The following is a 16284-nucleotide window of genomic DNA, read 5'->3' as shown; positions in this document are numbered from 1 at the left end:
ATCTCCAAACAGATTATTTTCAATGAATGTGTCCTTTTTTTTCATACTCGGAGCACAAAAATGGCTCAGGGGCTCATATTCTTTCCTTGTCTCCCTTGCTGGCTCCTCCTCAAACAACAAAAGAAAGGCAGCTTTCTTTTTTAAGTTGGAGTTAGCAGCGATGACAGTTTGGGATTTGGGAATTTTCCCAGTAAGGTGGGGTTTTTGGTGTTTTTTTTCTTTTTTTTTTTTTTTTTTTTCGGGGGGGGCAGATTTTGTGGAGGAGGGGGTCTTGGGGTCTTCGTCTCACTGCACTGTTGTGAACTCTTTAACACCTTAATTGAAGGGGTGGAGATGCTGAACCACTAACAAAGACCTCCTTTATCCAAAATGTTAATCAATCATTGACGTTAAATAAGTGTGAACAAAACCAACTAAAAAAAAAAAAAACGAAACAAGTTTTTGTGTAAGTCCCCCTCCCATTCAGTTGCTCGTCTTTGGTCAGGTTAGCGTTAGAAATTCTTCTGGGGATGTATTTTGTGCGTACATAGACGTACTTGGTTTTGGCAGCGTTTGGTAAAAGTTCTGCTGCTGACTTCCCAGGATACGTTTTTTTTTCCCAAGGCAGATTGTTCAGTTCATAGATGCAATAAAGATGTTTTGAGAGAAACTGTGATCCGCTGCGGACCGAGGGAAGTAGTGAGAATATGACAATACTGTTGTAACCATCTCCTTGTGGGGTAGGGCTGTGCGTAAAGGGTGGTTTTTTTTTTTTTTTTCAGGTTTTTGTGGTTTCTGGGGAGGCGTGTTGCTTTCGGCTCTTGTGATCAGTTAATTTGTTTATCGGTCAACACAGTCTTCTAAGTGAGGCAAGACCCGAATTTCAATGTGGAAGAAAATAAATAGGTGTCTGTTCATACAACCAGAAACTTTGTAGATGTCTTCTGTATATTATGGATACAAAGAGCGCGGACTCTTTCTTCCCCACTCTTCCCTCTCTCTCTCCCTCCCTCCCCATCTTGCGTTTTCATCTTTGCAGTTCGTGCACTTGGATTGTTTTCAGTTAGGGTTAGCCCACAGCCAAAGAAGAAACTACATTTGTCACTGAATATCCAAATATAGAAACTAAGGCGACTATAAGCCACACGGCTAAAATATTCATATGCAATGGCTTTTGTGAACAGTTTATGTGTTTGAGGGGGATAAGGATGGACTAGCCTTTGATCCACATTTCCTGGCGATTCAAAGACTTGCTGCTCTGTAATATGTTGAATTTCCATCCCTATTTCTATAGGATTTTTCCTAGAGTTTTTTTTTTTTTCCCCTCTCGAGTTCCTGACACACCATGTTACCTTGCTAACTGTGCATGTGTCTTAGGAGTTTTGTTGGTCTTTAAAAATTCAGTGGAAGAAAAACAAAACCTGACCCCCTTATCTCTATCCCGGGGAGCAATTGACACTCAAGTGAGTATTGAAACTAATTCACATCCTAAATGTCAGCTCTGTTACCCAGCAGGGTTTGATCTCTCCTGCTTTCTAGAAGTTTACCAGCATTTCTTAAGAGCAAGGCAGGCAGCCTTCATAAAATCCTCCTATCTGGTTTGCATGGCCTTGGACTTCACAGAAATCTCCGTGCCTCAGTGAGGTCTGTGGTCTGTTTACATAGATATCAAGTCCTTTAACCCAGCGAGATTTGCTATGGGCTAGGATTTCCTGCTTACAAGCTCTGCTGGAGTCCCTCTGGTCTTCCTGCTGGCAAAACGAAGGTGTTAACTCGGGTTTTGAGAGTGTTTTGTGAATGGAAGGAGATCTCACTGCTGACTTGTTGTCTGAGCACTGCTGCCCCTACCGTATGTGAAATGGCTTTCCCCACATCTTTACTCCTCTGTCAGGTTTTTATGTCCCTGCTTTAATTCTCTTGGGGCTGGATCTCCGCTGTGGTAGGGACTGTGCGAGCACCAAATAGAGGGACCCTGCCCGTGATCAGGGCTTGCAGGTGGTCTTGACAAACTTGGGCAAAAAAGCCCGTTTGCAGGGAGATTTTGGAAGAGTTGCCTCTAAGACCACGCCATCTTACGAGCACCAGTTAACTCTGTAGCAACAGCAAAAACAGAAGGTGGTGTTTTACTGCCTGCTCAATCCCAGTCTACTGGTCTGATGTTGACTTTCAAATGAGCGTTGCTGGTATTTTTGAAGAAACGGGGTTGCATCTTGTGGCTGTATCCTTAGCTGTAGGAGCTGCGATGCCTGCAAGTGTGCCTTTCTCTGGTGGAGCTGGCTTTTGGGCAGTCCTCAGCACATCCCCTTTTGGGTTCTGCACCAGCCCTCCCTTTGTGCTGGTGCTGCTGCCCATGCAGCTGCGTGCTGCAATGGATCAAGGGACTGAGCTGGGTTATAAGTAGCCTGGCAAAAGAAAAGGTTATATTTAGCCTGGGTGGGTTTGCCAAACTCGTTCGCTGTTTGGCCACGCACGCGGTTGTACCGGCACATCAGACAGCGTGGTGCAGGGGTGGAAGTAAATATTGGTAGCAGCAGTCTTTTCAGCTGGCGTTGCTGCCAAAGGGAGTGCTCATCTAGCTGTACCTCTAAGAGTCTGCTAAAGTTGCTAAATGTTTTTTACACCTATTTGTTACAGCTTCCCTTGCCTGAGAACAGCTCCTTCGGTTTACCTTCTCCTTTTTGCCAACAGTGTTTCTCATCCCCGAACATGCGTGCGATGCACAAAAAGAGGAGCCCTCTTTAAGCAGCTTTAGCGGTGGCAAAAAGAGGAGCGTGCTTGTTGCGCTGTGGAAAAGTTTCTGCTTCTTCAGGACTGTGGTGATACAGAACATGCAGTGTAAACTGAGGGTAGAATATTTAGCATGGTTGCAATTAAGCAGTGAAACTCACGCTGTGAGAATCATCAGGAGCAAGGATTCAACAAGAGTTAAAAAGGATCAGATGTCTGCAGGAATGTGAAGAATATCCAATTATTGTAATCAGCGATAGTAGAAATTTTGGAAGGAGTATTAAGCCCGTGGTCTAAACCTTGGTTTTATTATGCTCTAACAGATGTGTTTCTGTGTTGGGGAAAGAGAGGGAGGGCGTAACTTGTGCCCGCATCTTCTGCAAGGGTCTCGCGTGAACTTGACTGGGACTGGAGTTTGGGATGTGCCATTAAACTGCCTGGGCTTCTGCCTCGATCCTGGTGACCTGTCCTGAAATCCGGTCTGAGATACTGAACCGTGGCTGTGGTGCAAAGCGAGCTGCTGCTGCCCGGGTCTGTTGGTGGGTTTTACTCCCGCTTCTGTGCGTTGTTACCTGCACCTCGGTGGTTGGATCTCAGCGATCTGGTTTTGATCTACTCTGACAACACTCGCTGAATTTATTTTAAAGGCTGTTACGAAATTCCAGTTTACTCTATCTGAAGAATGAGTGTTATCTCTTTGGGGTAGCTGAACACGCTCCAAGATCCCTTTTTTTCAGGGAGACTTAAAAGCAGAGGTGAGCTTTTCCTTGTTTGCCCTCAGAGAAGGAGCTGGTGGAACAGGGAAGGGAGATGAAAAGTGGCACTGTACGGTGGGTTGTTTGTTTGTTTGCTTGTTTCTAAAGGCTTGGCAGAATCAATGAAATGTTTTTGAAGCAGGAGAACGGCAAGTATGCTTTACATGTGACATAATTTCTTTCAACAAAGCAGGGCTGAGAGGTGCCGGAGCGATGTCCTCTGAGAGTTCACTGAAAATTGGGTGCTGTAGCCTTGAAAACAATGCTGATTTTAAGTGCTCCTTAGTGGTACAATCTGTGGCAAAAAGCACGCGTGACGTGTGCAATGGTCTAACCGCATCCAGGATCGGGGGAGAGCTCGCCTCTCTCAGTATTCAGGTCAGCGTGCTTGTGATTTGGGCACCGAGAGCACTTGAGCAGTTCCTCTGGGCTGGTCATCTCCGTGTGCACCTTCTGAACGGAGGGAGAGTGTGGGAACCTGCTCAACCTGGGCAGCTGGGGCCCACGGGCTCTTCTCAAACCAGGTTAGGTTGGATCTGGCGGTGAATTTGGGAAGAGAACGTGGCTCTTAATGTGCCTGGGATCTATTGGCCAAGTCATGTTACTTATGCTCTACAAATCGCTTTAAATCCGCGTGTCTACTTGCGTATGGTGCGTGAAGCAGTTTTTGCCACCTTTGTGGTGTGTTTGGAGTGGAGCAAGACCCGAGGGACAATTCTGTTTTAGCGGCTCACTGCTATAGCAGTGGGTCTACGAGCAGCGGGCCCTTTTCCAGCTTGCTCAGCTGTGCTCTCTGCGTTTTGCTAAACCGCCTTCCTCAGGTGCCTCGATAGCGCTGCTCCTGCGCCTATGAGACGGCAGTGGTTTATCTCCGTACCGATCTGGCATGCTGTTTGAGGATTGATTAGAAGCGGCGTATTTGCAGTGTAATTTAAGCTGTGGCTGTCAAAGTGGAGCGGCCACGGCTTCTGCAACTGGAGCTGTTGCAGCGGGGAGTTGAGGCCATCGTAGGTGTGTGCGGAGGAGCTCTTCTCCCAACTCGCGCTGGTGGGATTGAATTTTTCTGCAGCATTTTATGCGTACGGATGAGAAGGGAGTAAAGAACTTCAGGCCGAAATGGCTTGACAGCTTGTTAGTGAGAAAACACTCGCTCCTGTCTCAAAAAAACCACCCTTAACCTTCTTGTAGTCGGGGATGGAAAGTTGAAACTGTCAGGCAAATAGCCACCATCCAGAAGAAACGCTTCTGAATGTTCCCGCGAAAGGTAGCTTTGATTTGACAGTTACGAGGCTTTGAAAACAGCGCTCTGTTTATACAGAGCGGTAAATAATTTGAAGTACTTTAGGCTTTGCTGTACATGCCTGGCTAACGAGAAAAATATTAAACATGTACGTCTTGTGTAGAATGAGGGAGGATCCTGCAGCAGTTGGGATTGCAGGCACTCGATGCTTTTATAAGATCACGTCAAGGCGGTAGAGGAGATAATAGGCCTGATTATGGAATTGCTTAATTTCTTGTCAAAATAAGAATTTCCCATGCAATGTTTTGAGATCTTTTAGGTGACCTCACGTTATTTATCAAATGTCAGTTTTTCATCCCAGTGGCTTTGATATGATCATGTAGCATCCTGGAGCGCCGTGTTCGCACAGTCTTTGCTTGCTAGAGGTCTTTGAAGTGATTTCCTCCTCAGAAGAGTCATTGCTCTGCCGACGATCCGACGTTTAGCAGTTAGGAAACCAGCTCGCAGACGCACAGCGCCAGGTCACCAAAGGCTGCGCTACCTGTAATGCGCCTATCGTGGGCACAGCGGCACAGAAACGAGAGGCCGAGCACAGCCAGCAGTAAGCAACGCGCAGGGGCTGTAGCATTTCTTCACTCTGCTGCCACGGGTACTCATGTTTTGTCCTGCCGACCCTCCCAGGGTGGAGAGCCCGGTGTTAGAGAGCTGCGGGAGGGAGCAGGGCAGGGGGCAGCTGGTGGCGATGATCCTGGGTGAGAAGTGGCACCGGCGGGCAGTGCCACGGGTGCTGACGCTTAGGGGAGCCGTGACAAGCTGCTCGTTTGGCTGAGAGAGAGGCGGGGTGCCTGTTCAGCGGGGGCTAGGCCGAGGAAGGTGTGGGGTTGCCTGCAGCAATTCTGACGGACACGGTGTGTGGTGCCCCCTTGCAGCGTGCTGCGGGGTTAGGGCTCGCCGTAGCACCGGGCTTTCCGTGGAGGAGGTCTGTCTGGTGCTGACCCGTCCTGGCCCTGTTGAGCTTATGAAAACTGACAGGATTGCAGCCTGGGGTGTTTTGCCTGAGGACTGTTTGATCTCTTTCGTTCTGGAAGCCTAGCGAGGGGATGCTGCAAGGAAAAGAGAAAGTGCTTCCTCCTTTTCTTCAGTTTTCCTCATGCTGAACCGATGGGTACCTTATTCCTCCCAAGTCTTCTGCTTAAACAACGTGGCGTTACTATATATTGAAGAACAAACTGGTGTCTCTTCAGCCTTGTCTTCCTATCCATTGCATCCTGTTTGTTCCCCCCACCGCCTCCACAGGTTAGTTTGTGAAGAATGAGCTACCGTGACAAGCTTTATACAGGCTTCTTTTACCTATGGTTGTTGTTCACGCTGTCGTCACTGTTTAAATTTTCAAAAAAATAAACCCAGAGGAGTAAGAGAAAGGAGATTGCCTCTGGCCCTGAACATGCTACCTGCTTCCCTAAAAAACAGATGAAATTTTGGCAGGAGGCAAAGCTATGAAGGCAGCCGGTCGGAAGCTCTAGCGTTCTCCGCTGGACTCCTGCACGTAATGTTGACTGATGCTAGGTCTGTTAACTGCTAACACGATGTAGAAAGCCGCAGAAGCCTGTCATATATTAGGGAAATAATGTTAAAACACTCCTTGAGAAATCCCTGATTGCTAAAAGCTTTTGATCCTTGCCGGTGCTTACAGTAGTGGGAACTCCAGAGCAGACAGGCTGCTACTAAGGTAAGTGATGCTCCGCATAAAGTGCTAAAAACTCCGGCCGTGAAGTACGCCGGCTGCTCCCGGTGTCCCTAACGTAGGGGGAGCCGAGCTGGTTCAGGGAGCTGTGCTGGAGGATGCTGAGGCCGAGCTGATGTTAGCGGCATGTCGCAACACAACACGGCGACGTGACAGCAGCCTGGCCGACCTGCAGCTGCAAATGCCCCTCATGTTGGCGAAGCTGAATTGGTGTTAGCAACGGCAGGAATCGGTCAGCCTGTACAGAAGCAGGTAGTTGTAGCTTAGACGTTGGTATGTGGTTTTTTGCTTTGTTTCCCCAAAACCTGGCTTCTGGAACTGTGTCAGAATATGCCAGGCGACTGTTCTAGTCCCAGGTGTATCACGCAGTTCAGTTTTATACACGGTAGACGAGAGGTTGAAAGGGTCTCCAGGTGTCTGTGGACAACTTGAATCTGTTCATCAGTGTCCACAAGTGTCTGTCTCCTCCACTAATTTGTGCAAGGAGTTGTGGAAAGAGTTGTATGAAATCAGTAACTGTCTAGGAAAGGCGATCATCCTCTTTGTATTAATGACACACTGAAGCATTGTTAGGGCACCAAAAATAAAGTTTAGTGGAAGCACAGTAGTCTTTCTGACATGAAGTGTTTGAAGTGTTACTAACAACTTTTAAAATTATGGTTACAAGTATAGTGGGCGACATGTCTGTTGCAACAGATTATTTTAGAATGATTGTTGTAATACCCCGGATGAGTAACTACTTAAACAGCCTTTCCATCGCGGCTGCTGTTGGTTGTCCTTGTGCTCCTCAGAAGGAGGAGGGAAGAGAACAGTCAGTGGAGATCACACTGTGTGAGTGCACGGGGCGGTTGTGTTGGGAATGTCATAAAACCCTTTATTCTCTGAGCCCTTGGGTCTGCATTGCGCTTTGTCAGTGATTGTTTTGACTACGCTTTTTTAAGAATGGAAAACAAAAGGTAGGACTTGCCCAGAGAAGCTGTGGATGCCCCATCCCTGGAGGTGCTCAAGGCCAGGCTGGCTTTGAGCAACCTGGTCTGGTGGGAGGCGTCCCTGCCTGTGGCAGGGGGTTGGAACTGGGTGATCCTTAAGGTCCCTTCCCACCCAAACCATCCTATGGTTCTGTGACTTTCTGTGGCTGTCCCTGTTTTGAATGGAGTTCAGGAGAGACTGGTTCTTGAAAAACGTCCATGTGTGCGGTGGTCAGAGTTAGGGGGGAAAAGTGCGGGAGGAAGAGTATTGGCGTTGTCTTACCCGAAGTATGTGGACACAGACACAGGCCCAGTGGAGTTGGGTTTGTGTGACCACAGGCACCACGTTTGCATGGAGGTGGTTAGGTATGTTCTTGTAATTTCAAGGATGTTCGTCCCGTGGTCCTAAATTCTTCCATTAATCTGAGCTACTCAAAGGAACCTCTTTTCCTTGTAATGGCATAGTCTCTTGGCTGCATTTTCCATGTCAGTGCCGTAAATTTTCCATGTACATTAAGCGTGCTTATCTTTGCTCAGCCCCTTTCTCCGTGCATGGAGTTAGTTCTGGACAGTAACCTGCCTGTGTTTCAGAGGTTAGTGGAGTGGTGGATGCACACCATGTGTACAAGGAAAGTTATTTCATCAGGCTCTTAGGGAAGTTGCAGTGAGCCTGGTGAAGAACGTGTGTGTCCCACATTCATGTAGTGAAAGGAATTTAGGTGGCAAGTTTGGGATTCTTTTGATTGAGAGTTGCTTCCAGTAGAAGACTATCAGCACAGTAGTAATGCTGTGGAGGCTTCTCTGACTTATGCATAAGGTGGAGTTTCTTGGCTTTGGGAAAGCGTGAGAACCTAGTGTATGCCATCTTTTTTATAGCCAAGACGTAAACATGGCAAAGTCTGTGCTGTTTCAGGGTAAGTGAGGGCCATCTAGAAATTGGTGGCTGGCTGTGAGTTGCTATCCGGTCAGCTTAGTATTAGCAAGGTGGCTCAGTGATTCTGAACGTCCTGAGTTAGAAGGGAGCCACAAGGACCATCGAGTCCAACTCCTGGCTCCACACAGAACCACCCCAAAATCAAACCCTGTGCCTGAGAGCACTGTCCAAACCCTTCTTGCACTCTGTCAGGCTCGGTGCTGTGACCAGTTCCCTGGGGAGCCTGTCCCAGTGCCTGACCACCCTCTGGGTGCAGAACCTTTCCCTAACACCCAGCCTGACCCTCCCCTGTCACAGCCCCATGCCAAGAAGTTGATTTGTTGAGTCAGTGGGATTTGCAGCATACCCGGGAATGACAGATCTTGCTAGTTTCCCCAAATCAGCAGCTGCTTTGGGGCAGAGTACAGTCCATGTGCCATCAGAGGTGCCCAGGAGCAAGTAGCCACTGTCTTTCTGGCAGAAGGAGCACATGAGCACGGCAGCTGGAAGTCTTTGGAGCAATGATGGTATAGTTTGATTAGAGGATGAGGTTTGCAAACGCTGCCATGGAAAGAGCCAGGACAGTAGCTAGTCAGGCTACCTCCTGATTAGTCACTTGGACAGGTGGCGTTGTGCTGGGTCCGCATGATGTGTATTGATACTGTGTCTTCAGCCCTGGTGGCTCTTTGGGTGCCCGGTGTGTTTTCTGCCCGTGTTAAAGAAAAAGCACAGGGGGAGCCCGCAGGGGAACAACAGAAGTGTATTTGAACAACCAGCTAAAGCCTATCCATGTCTGTACCATCAGTCACTGCTGCCTCCTTTGTGGCAGCACCAGTGAGCATGTGGCCACCTGGGTGGCTGAAAAATAATCCTTTCTTTTCTAGAACTAGTTTTCAGCCTGGTCACGAGTGCTAATGGTGGCTGGAAGGGAAGGCTTGGATGGCCTTAGGTTGATGGCAGTTGCTTTCCTGGGTCCAGCACGTGCTTGGCCTGCGGAAGGTAAGGCAGCATGTCGACAAACCCCTCTGAATGCCGGTGGGTTCACCACGAGCTGTGTTACAGGCACGTGCTTTACACTTTCCTGGGGAAGGATGAGAACAGCCTTTGCTAGGAGGTAGGGGGCAGATGTAAGGGTGTAGTTACAAGCCCCGAGTGGGGGCCGTAGCTAGAAGCTGGGACTGGTTCAAGGGAATGAAGATTGCCCCGTGTCCCCATCTCCTTCCAGCGTCATGGGGAGATGTGCGTGGTGTTGGAATACTCACGTCAACGTACACAGTCGCTTACACATGATCTTAAAGGCCTCTGACTGCTCAATAAAAGCATTGAATAACACTTCCTGCGTCCTCCTTGTTTCCTGGTTGCACTCTTATCGATGAGGTGTGTGACCAAGCGCCTTGTTAAACAGCCGCTTATGAAAAAGTAACGCGTGCTGCTCAGCCGCAGGTGTGTAGCAAGGCAAAACTGGTCAGTTCTGCACAGGGCGAGCACCCGCGGTCGCTCTGCGGGTGCCACGGGTGCAGTGGGGTCACCCCCTGCCAGTGCAGCCGTTCTCCCTCGTGAGTGGTCGAAGGAGGGTCGGGGGAATGGGACGGGCCCTTCCCAGCACAGTCGTGCGGAGGGAGCGCGTCGGCTGATTCACCGCCTCCCCCCACCTCCCCGCTCACGCGGGGAGCCCACTGGTGCCCGTTTGCATCCTGCTGCAGGCGGCTCGCGCAGCTCCTGCTGCCGGCACCATTGGGCTCCGACCCTCCTGCAGCTGCTGCTCGGCGTCTTACTCCACCCGCTCCCTCCTCTCCTTCCCACCCTGCTGCCAATTCGGGGTGCTGGCTCGCTTTGCCTTCAGAGTCACCGCGTGTTGTCTGTAGCAGCAGATCTCTAGCCTTTTTTCTTTTTCCGTGCTGATTTTGGGCTCTCGCCACCCTCGGTCCGGCACAGACTGACAGTCTCAGAAAGGCCGTGGGGAAAAAAAAAAAAAGCGTGCTCTTTCTCGTACACCGAGAAAGAGGTTTCTTGCCTTTAATGCTTTGTGTCACAGTAAGGCCATAAGTTGGATACTTTTATCTACTTGGGATGCCTTCATTTCATCTCTCCACGTTCTCCTCCTCAAAGGAGGAGAAAAGACTGAAGCCAGTCAGTGCTAACTACGGCTGCTCCCGCTGAAGCAGCCCTAACGCTGCGCGCCTCCAAGTACCCGGCCACTCATCAATACCAAGCAGTGCGAGAGCCGCTTCTGCGGTGCAAGGGCATGGAGAGGGAATACGCTAGTTTGGGTGGGCTTTTTTTATTTATTTTTTTGGACTTGTTTGCATCACGGTAATAGGGTGGCTAGTTCATGAAGATGGCTCATGCGCAAGTTGCCACCAGGTAAGCTCAGCTGAGCGCGTATCGTTAGTTGCCCTGGGGTAGCTGCTTGCGTGCTGCGGGCTAAGACTGTGGGGAGCAGTAAAGATGGAAAAGCATTGTGATAACTGCATCTGGGCCACCACAACAGTGCCTCGTGTCTGGTTGTGTCCCTCTCGTGGTCCTGGCCCGTGGTTTATAAGGCTGTCTTTCTCCGGTGCTTTGCCAGGTTGAACCCGACCGTTCCCTCTGATGGGTTCTCCCCACCGCGGTGCGTGCTGGTGATGGTGTTCGCCCTCCCAAGGGAACAGGCGGGTCTTGTCGCTGCCCTGGCAGAGGTGCGTCAGTCTTGGCACCGGCATGGCACGGCCGGTGTCGTTTCGGTGGGTGGGGTAGGGGAAAGGGGAGAGGAGCTTCAGCTGGGTAATTGGGTGCAGGGCTGATGGTGCCGCTGCGGGAGGTTGTGCTGGCTGAAGCAGCTTGTTGCGATGGGTGTTTGTTCCAGCTCCTGTCTGCAGGTGTGACCTGGCTAGATAAGGACGGTCTATCGCGGTGATGATTTCACTGTTTGATTTGGCTGGATTGGGTGGAGAATGTAGCTCCATTGTTTGGGCCTGGCTTTGTAGTTTGGTTTTGTTGAGGTGGATTACACGGCGAGGTATTGCCCCACTGTTAAGGTGAAGCTGCGGGAGATAACAGTTGGAGAGTGTCGGAGGGAAGAGAATACGCAGAGGGTTTCACAACACGTAACTCATTGAGCCTCACAGCAGCTCCTGCGTCCCTGCTGGAGGCATCTGGTCAGCAGCAGGCACGGAGGCTGCACGGAAAGCCCCTGGCAGCGCTCTGGGAGTGCACTCACTTGAACCGCGGGGCTGTCCTTGCAGTGTAAACAGCTGAGTGCTCGGGGACCGCGCCGGCCCTGACAGCCCGGGTGCTGTGTGGTCTCTCACTGCTCTCACGGCCTCGCCAGTTTTCAGAGTGGGTGAGGTAGAAGAAGCTGGCAGGTAGCTCCTCTTTCTCTCCTGACCTCAGATTTACCACTGAGCTGTGCCTCAGAGTCTGCGTTTCCTGATATTGCTAAGTTTTCAGGTACCTGTGTCTTTCCTTAAGATGTGACCGAAAGTTTTTGATGCAGGGTTGTCTCCATTACTGAAAGTGGGGCTGATCCACTCATGGGCTACAAACTATTTTGGCCTTACAGGGAACAACCGTAGGCCAAGGGGTCCTACGCACATCTGCAGCTCTCTCGTGAGCAAGCTTGCAGGATGTCTTACACAGCAAGATTTGCAGTCGGATTCCTTTCTCTCTGTAGCGTAGCACGGTGACGTGCAGTAGGGGCTGACAGAACAGCAAGGAGCGCGTCTTCCTTCCAAAACCTGCCTGGTTTTCCCCTAGATGCGACTGAGCAATTGCCTGGCTTTACCTGACGCTTGATGTTTTTATTTATAGCTTGTCTGGCTGTGGAGGAGGTTGTGTGTGTGGAGCACGGGGGTTTGGCAGATGTTGCTGGGCTCACAGCGAGGGGAAGGCGAGCCTTTGAAGAGGCATGGGCGCAGGGAAGGGGAGGTTGCTCGTGTGAGCTTTGTGCCAGCTTCTCGGAGCACAGATGAGCTCATGGGAATCCAGCAAGCTCAAATGTGGGAGTGCTAAAGCAGGTCTGAGCTACTTCCCCTCCGCACCTCCTCGCGCTGCCGACATCTTCAGACCGTTCCGGCCTGATGCTGGCGTTTTTGCTGCTGGTGAACCTTGCCAGCCTAGGCAGAGGCTCCCTCCTGCCAGTGGTTCAGAGCAAATTATGACTTCTCTGCTCGCTCCTGGGGCTGGGAAGGGGCTGGGAAGGAGGGGCGGCAGCTGGCTGGGCTGTGTGTTCCTGCTGCTGAAGCTCTGCCTCTCTCCTTTTTTTCAGGTGATCATTGCTTGTGAGAGGAGTGGTTCGCACCTCATGGCCTCCACAATGAGTACTGCTGTGTCGTGACGCCAGGGGTCTCGGTAAGCTACTTGACGAAAAGGGGAGGGCCTGTGATGTCTCCACTGATGTGGGTCCATCTCTCTTGTCTCTGAAACTGGTGTTTAAAGCCATTCTGTGCCGTCCAAATTGTGAGCCGCCACCAGGTTGGGTGAGGCTACTTTTCACCTGTTCTCACCTCCTCCTTTGAGCTTGCAGTGGCACTGATGTGGTTGCATCATCAACCAGATCAAGGGGACTGATCCGGCTGAACAGAGATTTCTCCTGTTTTCCTTGGGTTGGTTCCCGCTTGGATCTTCCCCTGATCTGGTCAGGAGAGGGGTGGCGAGAATGAGCAGATTGTTGAACCACCCCTCTTCCTTGCAGCCTGTGCCTGGCGTACCTTAAAGCAACCCTGAGAACACAGCCCCAGAGTCAGCTTGCTGAAATGCTTTGGAAAGTGGCTTGACCGTTCGCTGTCAACGAACCTTCCTCTAATTTTAACGCGATGATAAGGGCTTTGCTATGGCAGGTAGGCTCCAGCTGCAAAAATACATTTCTCTGGAGATTTTCCATTATTGAACCCTAGATTTCCAGGCAGACGTATGTTAGAAGTGCATTTAGAAAAATCATGAGGCATCCCCTTTCACATTATAAAAGGTAGTATGTTCCCAGCGTGCAGAAATGAGAGAAGCAGAGGAAGGCGAGTTGCTGTTCTTCCGATATATCCAATGAATATATTGATGTATCCTTTATAGCTCTCTCTGTTAAGAAGAAATTTAAACTGAGATTGGAAAACACAGTTCCCTTGCAGAACGTATCAATTCCAGTAGCTGGAAGATACATGTATATATAGCATAAAATGCATGGTTAAAAAATGCAGCTTAATTCGCCCTGTGAAGTGCTTGAAAGTTTGGTGCTGTCGGAAGTCCCATGCAGAGGGTGTGATCTTGATTCTGTTCTTCGTGTTTTCCCATGGCACCGTGCAGGACTGGGTGTCCGAGAAAATTCTCATCTTGTAATTTATGAAAGGTAGCATCGTAAAGCATAAATAGCAAAAGTGGAAAAGCAGAGGAAGAAACAGCTAGAATACTGGAGTCCGTCACACAGGCGCCCACGCAGTGCTTTTAGCATTGAGCTCCACTCCTTTTAATGCTATTGTTCCTGTTCTCTGTTACCTGAAATTCACTCTATTTTCAGTCACGCCTTCACCTGAAGCGAGGACTCTCTAGTCTCCCTGAGTTACACTGACTTTTACTGATGCGTGAATCTATTTTGAAAAGTGTTATTATTCAGTGCAGTCGATAATGTTACAGTTTTGTTTTCGAAACAGACGCAGGAGCTGAATTTGCATGGAATGTTGGTACAATTTAGATGTTTAGGAAGATGTTCTTTTTTGTCCTCAATGTGTCTGTGCAGCACCAGCTCCAATTACAGCCTGATAGTGGTAACAATAGTAACTCAACATTGTTCTCCTAATCAATGGGATAACCAGCTTATAGCTCCAGAGAGACTTAGGGATCCTGTGGAGCGTGTGGCTCGGACTGGGGTTCACCTGATTGTGCCGAGTAAGAGGCAGGACAAATGAGGCTGTTACTGCAGAAACATTCCCCACATTAATGGGGTTGTGCAGCACAGAGGAGGTGAGAATATGGAGCAGGATATTCCTCTGGCTTGTCGAGGAGGTGCATGGTAGAGAGGAGGTGATGTTTTGGAGGCGATGTTTTTCATAGAAGAACTACGGAGGAAGGACTGTGGGGTGCTGTCCTGTCACGTACAGTGATGCAAAGTCACTAAGATTTATAACGGCACCACAACCTGACAATGAGATCATTTTGGGGAACCAGAGAACCAGCTGCTCGATAATGCAGGTTACTGATAACTCTCCTTGGCCAGAGGTGGTCATAAAGTACACAAGTTTCTTAGTCCTCTGGTGTCAACACATAAGCAAAGCAATTTTTCCTTTTTAAAAACAATTCAAACAGTAGTCTATCCATAATATTCAAGGCACTCCCAGTCTGAGGAGATTTATTTTGTTTCATTTGATACACACAGGAAGAAACTGCTTCTTCGGTGCTGAGAAGGAATACCAGGAATATTTACATTTGAATAATATTTAACTAGCATTGCTTAATACATTAACAATAAATCTTGGTTAGATTCTAAATTAAGTGGATTTGCATCTGAGTAGATGAGATGAGCAGAAGAGATTCTGTTGAAACATAAACAAGACAGAAATTTGTTCCAAAATAATTTAGCCCAAAGGACATAAACAGTAATGTTCAATAGTTTCTTCCTCCAGAAACAGTTTTAAGTGTCGTGTTGCCTGCATCACGCATATTTGTTTATTAGCAAGAAGCTGAAAAAAATGCTTATTTTGTTGTGTGTGGTTTTTTTATTATTCTTATTTTTTTAAGGTCTTGATGGTTTGTACAGTGTTGCTGAGCAAATTTAGAGGGGCAGCTCTCTAGCGATCTCTTGGCCTTTCTAATAGAAATAATGACTGACTAACCTCTCTGGTATTTACAGAGTAATCACAGCATAGCTGGTTGCTTACAGGTGGTCAGGAAGGCATTTTATTTTATTTTCCTCCCTGTGTGCAACTCTTAGCACACATCAATGAACTTATGTCTGGTTATATTGGACCAAGGAGACAGAAAAGATTTGAGCAGAGTTTATGTTCTTAAGAAATATCAGATTATGGCCATTCACGGGGGAATTCTGGATAGCTAGGTCATGTTGGGGATTTGTCATTCTGGCTTCCTGCTGACTTGCTGTGAGGTGTCTTCAAGCTGAGCACAGATACTGAATCAAAGCGTCCAGGTATGAGAAGCTGCCCCGCTTTGTTGACTCCGGCGTGATTTGCTGTGGCTGAAGGGAAGCTTGGCCTCGCCGCCTGTAAACCGAGTGGCCAGCCGGGGCTGCCTCCGCTTTGAAATACGCAGCTGTGCTGAGCCATCTGAGAGCTCTTCTCCTGCGTCTTCGCAGTGACGGGAAAGGACTGCCATGTGCTGCTTCGCAGACGCGTCTGCTCGGAGAGTTCCTCACCAGATTTCTCTTCTCTTCTTGTGGGCTGGTTTTAACAGTGTGCCCTGGAGATGCGAGACTTCCCCTGGGCAGCAGGAGGCACGCGTCTAGAGAATGCTGGAGCTGCAGGAGGGAAGCGCCCCGTGCAAAACCAGAGAGGAGCGAAGAGAAAAAAGGCAAGCAGACAGACAGCGCTGAGAGAAGCGGGTGGCAGAAAGTGCTTCAGAGCTGCCTCTGGTGGCACAGTCCCCAGAGGAACTTGACGAGAGCCCATCTGCCTGCGTGTGAGACTGTGAGCTCAGGATTTCTGTCAATGCATTCCAGTAACCCCAAAGTGAGGAACTCCCCGTCAGGCAACACACAGAGGTAAGGAAAAGAGCCAGCAGCGCGTGATGCTGTCCCTGCTCTGCTGCGGTGTGAGCCGAGGACTGGTGCATGCGACTTACTGGCCTTCCTCTGCGCTCCTGTCGGGTGTGCTGGGTACCTGGGTGCTGACTGCACGGTGTGGATGAGCCCCCACGTTCGTTAGGTTCGGGGTGAGCTGAAAGAGCTCTTAACCCGTGGGGTTTGGCCTCTCCGTCCTCCTGCCCTCCTCCCTTCCACCAGGTCTCTAAACAAGTTGGAGGAGAGCGAACGTGCTGTTCCT

General features: G+C 49.4%; 1 protein-coding gene across 9 annotated transcripts in view; it reads left to right on the top strand.

Annotated features, from left to right (window-relative positions):
* The window catches only part of BCL9 (BCL9 transcription coactivator), a 52855-nt gene that overhangs the window by 25496 nt on the left and 11075 nt on the right, over nt 1-16284 (top strand). For 8 of the 9 annotated variants that reach the window (XM_040566971.1, XM_040566934.1, XM_040566943.1 and 5 more), the window contains exons 2-3: nt 12573-12655; nt 15698-16004. In XM_040566971.1, coding sequence (XP_040422905.1) covers nt 15952-16004 — 53 coding nt within the window. In that variant the 5' untranslated portion in view covers nt 12573-12655; nt 15698-15951. The remainder of the gene's footprint in view (nt 1-12572; nt 12656-15697; nt 16005-16284) is intronic. The other variant, XM_040566980.1, reaches the window with a different exon arrangement.

This window comes from Cygnus olor, chromosome 1 (genome assembly GCF_009769625.2).
Source record: "Cygnus olor isolate bCygOlo1 chromosome 1, bCygOlo1.pri.v2, whole genome shotgun sequence".
NCBI lineage: Eukaryota > Metazoa > Chordata > Aves > Anseriformes > Anatidae > Cygnus > Cygnus olor.
The sequence above is the reverse complement of the archived record's forward strand: the minus strand, read 5'-3'. Positions and strand labels throughout refer to the sequence as shown.